The following is a 12,714-nucleotide window of genomic DNA, read 5'->3' as shown; positions in this document are numbered from 1 at the left end:
AAAATAATTGTGTAAAATAAACATACTTATAGGCCTACTTCAGAAGACAAAGCATTTTTCACAAATAAATAAATATTTAATAAAAATCTAATTAAAAAGGAAGTAAACACTGTAACCAACAGGGCACTCAATATTCTGGGAAGTTTGTGTGCATTGGGAATCTTTTTTTTTTCTTCAAATAAAGCCAAGGTAACACTCATTTTACGTACAGCACGCAATGAAAATGACATGAATATGACAGTGGGCAAATACATAAAGCGCAGCATAATTTCAAATCACTAACTTAGTTTAAAGTTTGTCGATCTCAGTCTCCAGTCAAGCTGAACTCTCCTCCTGTCAGAATTCAATTTGCACAGACCGACCGTCACCCAGAGAACACGAGATCATGCAGGTCACATGCACACTTCACAAGATCTCACAACTGGATCCGACTTAGTTTGCAAGGTTTGTGAAATTAAATGTTCATTAGTCATTCAAAGATTTGTTTAAATTATATAAATACGTATTTGCTGAATGCTGACGGCAAATGAGAAAGTATTATAATGTTTGTCTTTCTATTGCTAATAATATTAAAGCAATCGTTATAATACTTTTTTGAATGCATTTTAATTCCTTTGTTTAACAGTTCTATCTGATTATTAGATAGACTTCTATCCATATTAGACAGAACTAAACGACAACAGCGAACAAGAGGGAGATTGTGAGCACTGTGTGCTCAGGCACTGCCGTTCTCAGCGCCGTCAAAATAAAAGTCCCGCCTCGAACACATCGGTCAAACAGAAAAACTTGTCGGCCAATGCCGATATATGAAAAATGCCAAATATCGGCCGATATATCGGTTGACCACTAATCCTGTCTGCGCGAACCGGGTGCGCAGAGGTATGCTAATACATACGTGACAGGCAGGTAGGAAAGCCAATTAAAACGGAAATATTTCCATTTTTCTCCTAAATAAATTCTGGTGAATAATATTTCTGGTAAATACTCCACTTGCTTCTTGCACTTTATGTTGCACTTTACTTTTTTACTTTTTGATTTCATTTGGTTTAAATTTGGTATATTCTTAAGTAAACTTGTTGATTTTTTTGGAGGGAAATTAATTGTTTAGATTAATAGATTAAAGGGGTCATATGATGCGATTTAAATTGTTCCTTTCTCTTTGGAGTGTTACAAGCTCTTGGTGCATAAACAAGATCTGTATAGTTGCAAAGACTAAAGTCTCAAATCCAAAGAGATATTCTTTATAAAAGTTAAGAGTCAGCCACACCTACCTAAAACGGCTCGTTCTAACACGCCCCCACATATCTACATCACTATGTGGGAAGATTTGCATAACGCCACCCAAATGTTCATGCAAAGAAAGAAGGCGTAACTTTTATTCTGTGAATGCGCTGTGTGATTCGTTGTGAAAGCGAAACTACTTTGTTTGGTCTTCCAAAAGAGGACGATATCTGCTTTGTCATGCCTGGAGCTGATCCATGCTGGTTGCTGAGGAAATACTACATATAATACTAATACAGCCCGCCACCTCTGCTCACTCAGCCCGCCGCCTCTTCTCGAAAAGGCCGTGGTTGACGCTGTGTTTTGTTGTGAAAGCGAAACTACTTTATGCCGGCTGTTCTGACTCAAAGACTGTAAGTACGTTTTTTATATTTAAAGAGTTTTTATATTTTATATATTTAAAGCGAGTTTTTTGGGCAGTGTAGAGTAGGGCTTGTTGTTTGTCATTTCTCCGATCACAAATGCAGACATGGTTTTATGTTTACGCGGCACGATGCAACGCAATGCATAAAAAGACAGTATAAGTCATTATAATCCATAATTATGTCCCCACTGGCACACCTCGCTTTTTCAGACCGATGAGCTTTGTAAAAATCGACGCGTTTCAGAAGGCGGGGCATAGAGGAGAAACAATAATGTACAGTATGTGGAAAATAATGTGTTTTTTGAACCTTAAACCGCATAAACACATTTCATTACACCAAATACACAAAATAATGTTCTTTTTAGCAGCATCATATGACCCCTTTAATCAATAAATTAGTCGATAGATTAATCGAAATAAAAATAGTCGTTAGTGGCAGCCCTATATATATATAAAATATGAGCATTAATCCACTTTTAGCATTTGAAATCTTTGTTTTTAGTTTTTCATTTTTTAGTTGGTTTTTAGACTAATTAGGATATAATTTTAATATCAGACACGTGTTGGTTTTTACCATAATTTTAATTTGCACATCCTCATTGGATACCTTTGCTATTTATTCTTTCTTTTAGAATTTTAAAACTCTTGTTCAGTTCTAATCAATAGAACTTCTTGCTTGTCAACTCATTCCTTCATCTACCCTTCCTGGTTTCCTACCCACGGCTTGCAGGCAGTGTAGGGATGTGAAAAGGATTCCTAATTATGGAATGCAAGCACCGTTTTGGGTCTTGGTGTTAACGGCAGCCTGTGGTTTCACAGAAAGATAGATGCAGTTGCAGTAGAAAAAACAGATCTTCTGACCCGTGTCCAGACATGTCTACGCGCTTACTGCAAACTGCTGATAAAGAATAAAAAAAGAATAACAGACTGATTAGACACTGAAAAGAGTTTCTATAGGTGAAATAGCACTAGGAATGTGTGTAAGCTTTGCGCGTTATGACTGAATATTTTTCACACAAAAACACTTCTGCTCAAAATCTGACATGCTTGCTTCATGGATCATGTAGATGGAGAGGGTGCTGACATGAAAGTTTTGAAAGTTAAGAAAACAACTTCTTAAAGATATCCATTTGTGAGGTGGCTTAATGATGAATGTTTTGCTTTATGTCACATCTTTGTCCACTTATTTTGAGGTGGAATGTTAAAAGTTCAAGCAAACCATGTCCATTTGAAGTGAGCCAGCCTCTCGGGAAGTAAACGTAGACATCCGTTGGCAAAAATGTTTGGAGGAAAAGTGCATTTTCGACACAATATGTTGATGGCGACAAATTCAACACAATGGAAATGGGTTGGTAGGGAATGGAGTTCAACCTCAGTGAAGATATAAACTGTAGGTCTGTATGTAAACACTTGAGCATGTACATGAGCATTTTAGGGTTGTGCATTTGCACAAGACTGCTTTTCTCATGAGGCTTGTGCTGTCACACACAGCTGGAGGCACCAGATATAATCTAAACACACACTCATGCTTTCTTGCATAAACACATACCTACTTGATGTCCTCGCAGATGCTGATATTAAATTACCCCGTTTCACAAACAGTTCATGGATTTAATGGTAATCTGGGAATGTCAATGTTTAATCTTAACCAGTGTATCACTGGTAAAGCAGACGTTTGACTAGCCCGTCCTATCAAAGTGAAACACTGAGTATGTTTGCGTCCTCTGCAAAAATAATTGTGTGACTCAAATGTGTCTTTGTTTCGTTTGCCAGAGACTTAAACTGAGCTTTGATTATCAGGGGCATGATTAATGAGGGTTCTTAGTAGAAAGCTCTTTTAATAAACATGCCTACGCATGGCTGTTACTTTAGAGAAGTTTCTTCATTTAACATCGTGAACGAAGTTCAAGTACATGGTGTAACTCGATCTTGCACAAATCGCCAAATCACTAACATTTTTTAGACCGGTTATTATTTTGATTGTTCCATATGTGCCAGATCTTTTGAAGAAAGGCTTGTTTTGGCTTGCTTGTGAATGACTTGATTAACTTATAATTGCCTCATTGTTTTTCAGGGAGGTCTTGTTGTTTTTGTTGTAACACAAAATACATGACCAATAATGAAACTGTTTAATTTTCAATCCATCGGTTGTTTTACATCGCCGTAACCAGTACTGTCAGCTATTTGGACTCTTTCTGTGTAACTTGAAGCACAGGAGGCGCTGTGGTGTGGGATCACGATGGCAAACTACATGCTCACCTTAGTGATGATCTAGGTTATGTGAACTGACATCGGGTCAAAGATGATGAACTAGATCGTCTTTCCCGCTGGAGGTTCTCGGCTTCTCGAACCACCGGCTTCAACTCCCAACCGACCTAGACAGCGCTCATCCATCTTATGTCATCGCCATGAAATACCTTTTAATGTTGTCGTAATAACTGGAACAAATGTTGCAAAAACATCTGCAAATGGTAGTGCTGGAACCGAACCAAGATGCCTTGGAAAAAGAAGGGAGATCATGGCGCCTTTGTCTTTTCCTGGGTTTGTGTGGCTAACAAGACCAAAACGCAAGTCTTAGTTTGGTTAAACTGATGATGCACAGATTTCCGTATGCTATTTTATCCTTACTTCTTCAGGACAGCATCCCTAAGCATTCCCAGCCTCCCTATCTTCTCTGGTGCCCGCTGGCAAAATAACTAAATACATTGATTTGCACTGAGGCAGCGTTAGTGTAGAGCAGAACATTCATAATTGGCTGATTAGCATGTGGACGGTTTAGCACTCAACTCTGCTTTGCACGGGCCATTAATCAAGCCTGTCGCTGTGCCAGCTGACTTACTGCCAGGATACTTGCATTGCTCCAAGCTGGAGAGGCCAAATGATCACAGCTCGGATACCAGGCTGGGGTAGAAAGACCTGCATCATGGCTTTGTATGGGGATAGCGGGGAGTAAGGATATTAAACAGTGCTCAGAATTAACCTAGACTAAGACCCAATCCCAATTCTACCCCTTAGCCCTTCCCCTTTCCCCTTTCCCCTACCCCTCCGTTTCGAACGTTCACGTGAAGGGGTAGGGGTGTCTCGATTCTCTTTTGGTTGGAGGGGTTGGGGTAAGGGCCGAAGATTTTTCAAACGAAGATTTTTCGGGACCACATTTCAAACGAAGGGGTAGGAATTATCTCAGCATAAACCGGCTTCAGCGGCAATATGGCGGCCCGAGAGAACAAAAAGACACAAATGTAAGCATTTTTTGGCATTAATAAAGATTTTAAAGAAAAGTAATTTTTAATCTTAACCAATGTATCACAGGTAAAGCAGACGTATGGCTAACCCGTCCTATCAAAGCGAAACAAGGCCTTTTGGCGCATTGAGTACATTTACGTCCTCAGCAAAAATAATTGTATGACTCAAATGTGTCTTTGTTTAGTTTGCCAGAGACTTAAACTGAATTTTGATTATCGGGTTCATGATTAATGAGGGTTCTTAGTAGAAATCTCTGTTCATAAACATGCCTACGCATGGCTGTTACTTTAGAGAAGTTTCTTCATTTAACATCGTGAACGAAGTTCAAGTACATGGTGTAACTCGATCTTGCACAAATCGCCAAATCACTAACATTTTTTAGACCGGTTATTATTTTGATTGTTCCATATGTGCCAGATCTTTTGAAGAAAGGCTTGTTTTGGCTTGCTTGTGAATGACTTGATTAACTTATAATTGCCTCATTGTTTTTCAGGGAGGTCTTGTTGTTTTTGTTGTAACACAAAATACATGACCAATAATGAAACTGTTTAATTTTCAATCCATCGGTTGTTTTACATCGCCGTAACCAGTACTGTCAGCTATTTGGACTCTTTCTGTGTAACTTGAAGCACAGGAGGCGCTGTGGTGTGGGATCACGATGGCAAACTACATGCTCACCTTAGTGATGATCTAGGTTATGTGAACTGACATCGGGTCAAAGATGATGAACTAGATCGTCTTTCCCGCTGGAGGTTCTCGGCTTCTCGAACCACCGGCTTCAACTCCCAACCGACCTAGACAGCGCTCATCCATCTTATGTCATCGCCATGAAATACCTTTTAATGTTGTCGTAATAACTGGAACAAATGTTGCAAAAACATCTGCAAATGGTAGTGCTGGAACCGAACCAAGATGCCTTGGAAAAAGAAGGGAGATCATGGCGCCTTTGTCTTTTCCTGGGTTTGTGTGGCTAACAAGACCAAAACGCAAGTCTTAGTTTGGTTAAACTGATGATGCACAGATTTCCGTATGCTATTTTATCCTTACTTCTTCAGGACAGCATCCCTAAGCATTCCCAGCCTCCCTATCTTCTCTGGTGCCCGCTGGCAAAATAACTAAATACATTGATTTGCACTGAGGCAGCGTTAGTGTAGAGCAGAACATTCATAATTGGCTGATTAGCATGTGGACGGTTTAGCACTCAACTCTGCTTTGCACGGGCCATTAATCAAGCCTGTCGCTGTGCCAGCTGACTTACTGCCAGGATACTTGCATTGCTCCAAGCTGGAGAGGCCAAATGATCACAGCTCGGATACCAGGCTGGGGTAGAAAGACCTGCATCATGGCTTTGTATGGGGGGAGTAAGGAGTAAGGATATTAAACAGTGCTCAGAATTAACCTAGACTAAGACCCAATCCCAATTCTACCCCTTCCCCTTTCCCCTTTCCCCTTTCCCCTACCCCTCCGTTTCGAACGTTCACGTGAAGGGGTAGGGGTGTCTCGATTCTCTTTTGGTTGGAGGGGTTGGGGTAAGGGCCGAAGATTTTTGGCTGCCCGAGAGAACAAAAAGACACAAATGTAAGCATTTTTTGGCATTAATAAAGATTTTAAAGAAAAGTAATTATTTGTTTTGTTACATTCAATCGTGAGTTCATATTTACAGTCATGTTACTCAAAGAAATGTTTGCAAAAAATCACTAAAGTTTGCTAACGTCATATAATGGTATTGTATATAGTATGTAATGACAGACTGCACGATAGTGCCACAACATATTTTCATGTCTGATCAGGGCGATAACCACCATAGACATTGAGGAGGGCTAGTCCCCCCAATAATTATAAATCGCTAAACCCTTTTCTCAAATACTGCCAATTCGAGAGAGAGAGAGAGAGAGAGATGAAAGTTGCGTGTATGCGCGTCTGTGCGTTTCTCTTTTTAGAGTGAGTTTACTTCAAAAACAGCGATTTTATCCTCTTGTTGCTGGAAAATATAATGTAGTGATTCAGTATTTAAACTGTTATTAATAAAAGTTGTGGAGCAGCGTTGACAAGTTTCTTTGCTCCTGAATGTGTGAGCTGCGCGATCTCTGATATATGTGTGTGTGTGTGTGTCAGTAAGCAGCGCATTAATATAGAATGGTAATTAAAGGCTCTAATGCACACCAGCACACCAGTATAGGTGTGTGTATTGTAGGAGCTAGACGACGTATGGTGACGTGTGACGGCATAGTAGTGGTGTCCCAATTCTTAGGGGAATATTTTCAAGGGGAAGGGGTATAAAATAGAATTGGGATTGGGCCTAAATGGACTCTGAACTATCTGAATCTAAATGGAACTCCATTCAATCAGGATATGTACATCCAGCAACTTTTTTGGTTGGTTGGCTAAATTTCAAGTCATTTTTAAATTATAATGGGTCATATTTACTTTATTAATAAATGTGTCTTGTGTCTTGTCATATTCTGATGATTTATCTGTGCACACAATTCCAAAAAGGGGGATGCACAATATATCAGCACCATATCTGGTGATGTTAGTTTTTTATTTATTGGTATGTTTTGGAGCATCATGAACATGCCTGTCTGCAGGTTTCATTAGTTTACATTGTTTCTTCAGATGTGTCAGGAAGGTAAGATGCAACTAAGTCTGTGCAGCTGACTTGTCAAATAATTGTAATCACAAATCACAGTACAGAATAATTCTTTCTTATGGAGATTGTTATTTGCCGACCAACTTTTATTTTCCTTCACTGATTTTCACAAAATGGGGAAATACATGTTCGTATATACATTCATAATTCATCACATTCATATATGCATTCATAATTGTAATTCAGTGGTGTGTGATCCAGTCGTGCACTTTTAAAGCATAACCGTAGTGCAGGCTTTTTCATATAATTGCTACATGGTGAGCATAGCAGTCTGGCAAACCGTTTCTGCAGGTCTGCAGCGCAGGGTCCCAGCAAAACTCACGTAGCTCAGGTTGAGCTTGAACCGCAGTGATTCAGAGAGAGTCACTAAAGAGGAATTTCTCTTTCATAAGTGCTTGAGATGATTCGCAGCTGATGGTTTCTGCTGCTGTTCTTTAGAAATTTGGCAGGTAATTTTGTTAAATCGATGGAGTATTACCTCTTCAACTCCTGAACTCTGGTTCAGCACCTGGACTTTGACAGCATGAGGAATTATCACTGAATGCATGTACTTAACAATGTGCGCAGCGCTGATTGAGAATTTGGATTGTGCTTTTTGTTTGCAGAGGTGGAAGAAAAAAGTTGCTGAGTAGGTGTTTGAGCAGGTGGTGTTTGCTTTTACCCATTTCTACTGATCAACGCCGATGTCTTTCTCATATACAGCAGCTGTGTTGTAAATGTCTATTTACACAGACTCCATGCACGTGCGTTTCTCTCCGTGAGAATATTTAGCCTGAATTTTGTGTGTTTGTTTGCGTGCTTATGTAAGTGCGTTTGCCCTCGGATGCACTTCTCTACAGTAAACACTGTCAATGTTACAGTAAGTTTCTCATCAGCGTTAGTTAGTATAGTCTCATAGTCCAGGCAGCTTTGTTTGCTGTGCCTGTCACTTTGTTCTGTCACGCTGCTGCAGTCACAGCGATTTTCACTATGAGTGAACCCAGAGCCCTGTCACTGCAAGTACAGTGAACTCGGCAGTACCACTCTTGTGCTGATCTAGCAATTTTATAAATATACTGAGACTCTGTGGTGTCGATGAGAACGGAATGAGGATTAAAGTTAGAGGTTCCTTGATACACACACAAAATGTAGTGGAACTTTGCTGTATCACTTTGCTTGGCAGCAAAGACTCAATATTTTGACTATATATCCCTAGTGAATAGTTTGGACATACCTTTATGTAGACAGCAAAAACTCATATTATGAATCTGTGCAAGATATGAAAACACTAAAAGGGTTTCTTTAATACTGTCTATACTGTAAATGACACTGTAATTGTGAACTTAAATGTCCTGTTGCTCGAAGGCTTGTTTGACATTTTCAGATTTGAGCAGCAGAATTTGGCAGCCTCTGCCATGTTCAGGCCTCTGATCACATAGTCAGAAATAATGGTTCAGAGTCAGATTTCATTCATTTGACAGGAGTTCACTGCCTTCTGCCTTTTTCCCTCTGATACCCACTTCTTTGACCTCTCTGATGGACCTCTTGTCCATAGAGTCATTGATTGGTTGCTCTCCTTGGCAGTCTATCTGCTCTATGCTGACACTGCAAATGCTCACTCACACACTTTTATTATTGATTTATTTATTTTTTATTTTAGCATAGTTTTTTACAAAATTTTAATTTGCATTTATTTTATTTTTTATATATTGCCCAAATGTATATTACTGTTCAGTAGGGTTTTATTTTTTGAAAGATATTTAATACTTTTATAAAGGATGCATTAAATTGATCAAAAGTGACAGTAAAGACATTTAAAATGTTACAAAAGAAATTGTCCTTTTAAGTTTTCTATTCACTTGAAAAAATATTAAGCAGCACAACAATTTTCAACATAAGAATAATGTTTCTTGACCACCAAATCAGCATAATCGAATGTTTTCTTGAAGGATCATGTGACACTCAACACTGGTATAATGGCTGCTGAAAATTCGGCTTTGCAATCACTGGAGTAAATTATATTTTAAAGCATATTGAACTAGAAAAACGTTATTTTGAATTGTAATAATATTTCACAATATTGCTGTTTTTACTATATTTTTGAACATACAAGTGCAGCCTTGAGACTTCTTTTAAAGACATCGCACATTCTTACCAACCCCAAACGTTTGAAGGTTTTTTTTTGTGTGCATGTATATAGTGTGTATGCGCTTCTGAAGATCTAGTCATGCTGTCTTTTTTTCCCCTCTTCAATATGATAACAATATGGAGCCTTGTCATTATTGAATTGTTAACACATTCTGATAAGCGCAGATTCACAGAAGAAACAAAGAATCTGATTATACAGGACCTTACATATGAAGATTTGACAGCCTGTAATCTCATGCACCCACTTCTTGTTCATTTACACTTTCACATTCTTTCCGTTTTTCAAAATGTGATCTTCACCAGCAATAAACGCAGAACAAGAAGTGGCAGGGGTCTGGGGGTGTTGATATGAGCCAGATGATATATGAGAGAAAAAAGTGTATAAAGATAGACTGTGAAGTAAGACAAAGCCCAAGAACTAACTGGTTCTGACAGGCACCAAAAACATCTTGAGAACACTCAAAACCCCAGCTACTTTCTTAGTGTGGCACAGAATACAGAATTCATATTCTTGCTCCAAATCTGGGTTTCAGCCCAAGACCATATTTATGTTTACTATTGGGAGTCTTTTAATGTAAACTTTGTCCTTTTGCAGGTTAACAAGGCTTTTGAAATCTCACAGGTCTAAAATGTGCAGTTGTAGCCAAGATACACTCTGGAATGGTCATGTTAGCATCCGGCTAATACTTCAGAGACTATTCAAGCAGCAGAAATTCGCTCTGGTTCTCTCTCTGCGGCGACCCTCTGACGCGCTTCCTGACCCAGGAAATAGAATTAACACCTCGGCCCTAAAACTGCAGGGGCCGCTGCTACGGCCACATCTGTGCCCTGCCCCGTCCAGGATCTCAAGTGCAATAACACTGACGGCCGAGAGAATAAATTTGAGACTCAGCAGACCCTCCACTCAACTTTATACAACACACTTTGGGCTTCAACTTCCTCTGCACTGTATCAGGCTACTTTATCACTTTGGAAGACATTGGTCCGAGTTTGAAAACGCTGCCAAAAATAGCTGAAACAAAATGAAAAAGCATCAATCTCCCGTGACAGCTTTTAGACACGTTTGTCAAAGAGCTCGTTTTTTTTACCTCCTTGAGATGTTTTATTGTCCTGCCCGTTTGTTGTACATTAGTCTAAATATGAGGTTCTTTTGTTTTTTTGTCCTTATCCTTATGTAAAAGTGCATGCTGGGAAGGATCATGTAATTGATGGATGTTATCATTTGTTAGCAAATAGCACTAGCAGGGTTCTTCTTTAAACTCGAGGGGACTCTTAGAAAGGCCAAACAGACACGCACCGTCACAGATAATAGGTATCCCCCCCCCCCATTCCCCTTCACAGTGGTACGGTCCCATTCTCCGAGGTGTCTAGCAAAATATAAATGTAGTCTGTGTAAAATGTATTACCTACCACAAGAGCATTTTCAAGCGTGGACTCTTTTCCGATGTCAAACGGACAGTAAATTAAGAGAGGTAAAGAGAAATGGATTATCTGTTTATTAGTTATTTTATGGAGGTCATATTTTAGGAGAAATGGATCCTGAAGTTCTTCAGCTGAAAAGTGAGCTATCTGTTTTCTTCATTAGGTGCATGTGCTGTCTCTCACAGACTGAATAACCGGTTCCTGGCTTTACATGTCCCATGTGTTTGTGTTTTAGTCTCACATTGTTGATTCCCCGAGGTGAGTTTTGTGCAGACTCCCCAGCAGAAGGCCATAAAACACTTTTTTTGTTTTTTTTTACCTTAATCGTCCCCGTTGCACCTAAACAACCTCTGTCATTCTGTCTCTAACACATGCATTCATATCGATCCATTTAAGGGTTTGAATTTCATGCATTTGTTGGATATCTTCAGCAGATGTTTCAGAGCAAATCGCTGAGAAACTGAGTACATCTTTGATGTTTTTTGCATGCTACAAAGAAAAAAGTGAAAACAATCATATTAGCTGTGCTGATACTTATAGCATAATTGCTAGTTTTGCAATACTTTTTAAAATAAATTATTACTTTTATTTAGCAAGGATGCATTAATTTGATCAGTAATTTTGTCAAGAGATTTCTTTTTCAAATAAATGCTCTTTTTAACTTTCTATTAATCAAATAATTATTAGAAAATGTGCATCACAGTTCACAAAGTGTAATAATATGTAATACTTAAGTCAAAATGTATTAAATATTATGAATATTTGAGTCAAAATGCAATATTGTGATTCATTCTTTTGTGTTATGATTCAAAACTGTGGGATCATGTTTTACTCACCTTTTTTCTTTTTGTCTTCTGTATTGGACTGTGATGTGTTGCATAATTTATATATTTGAGGTGAATCTGAGTTTGGATTGTGTTCAAATAGAAATAATCAAGTGTGTGTTGTCGTAATGCCACAGTACTGTTCACCATAACACAAATATTCATGTGAAAAATATAACTGAAAATATTGGTTCTATCTGTTAGATTGAAAGAATATTTGATTTCAGACTGGAAAGGTTCTAGATTGGAAAAGAGAGGGATATGCACAATTACCATTGTTTGACCTTTTTTTTTTTTTTTGGTTGTTAATGTGCCTTGTGTGTTAATTTTTATTATTTTTTTCTCCCCACAGTACTTTGAGGTGCCCTTTGACTCAAATATGAATCGTACCAAAAACAGACCTCTGGTTCGAGGACAAATCAGGTAAGATCCTTCAAAACCTGTATCTCGCTCATGGTCTCTGTTTTAAAAAAACCTAGACTGCATTTTTGGGCATCGCATGTAGATTCACAAATACTTGTATATATTGTATACTTGGTACTCACTTGGTTTTGAAATGCATCCTAGATCTGTGTAAAGAGCCATTGCAGAATAAAAATGGTTTCCTTAGCCTCATTATGTACATCGTTTACTCTCTACATTGTTCTCAAGTAGCACAGTCTTTGAGTCAGAACAGCCGGTATTGTAGTCTACTCTCCCAGTCCTCCATAAAATGTGCTGCACACAACTGAATATCTGGGTTGAAGTGTTCTGGAACAGTGTTGTAAATACAACTTAACCACTGATTTCTAGTCACACACGGC

The 12,714-nt window shown here is 38.7% G+C and overlaps 1 protein-coding gene across 1 annotated transcript in view; it reads left to right on the top strand.

Moving 5' to 3' along the window:
* cox10 (cytochrome c oxidase assembly factor heme A:farnesyltransferase COX10) overlaps positions 1–12,714 on the top strand; it is a 48,120-nt gene that overhangs the window by 23,493 nt on the left and 11,913 nt on the right. Inside the window, exon 5 of the mRNA XM_016507126.1 lies at positions 12,264–12,334. Within this exon, the coding sequence (XP_016362612.1) occupies positions 12,264–12,334 (71 nt within the window). The remainder of the gene's footprint in view (positions 1–12,263; positions 12,335–12,714) is intronic.

Source organism: Sinocyclocheilus anshuiensis, unplaced genomic scaffold (genome assembly GCF_001515605.1).
Source record: "Sinocyclocheilus anshuiensis isolate Anshui unplaced genomic scaffold, SAMN03320099.WGS_v1.1 scaffold1509, whole genome shotgun sequence".
In the NCBI taxonomy this organism is placed as follows: domain Eukaryota; kingdom Metazoa; phylum Chordata; class Actinopteri; order Cypriniformes; family Cyprinidae; genus Sinocyclocheilus; species Sinocyclocheilus anshuiensis.
This window is presented reverse-complemented; position numbering and strand designations above follow the sequence as displayed.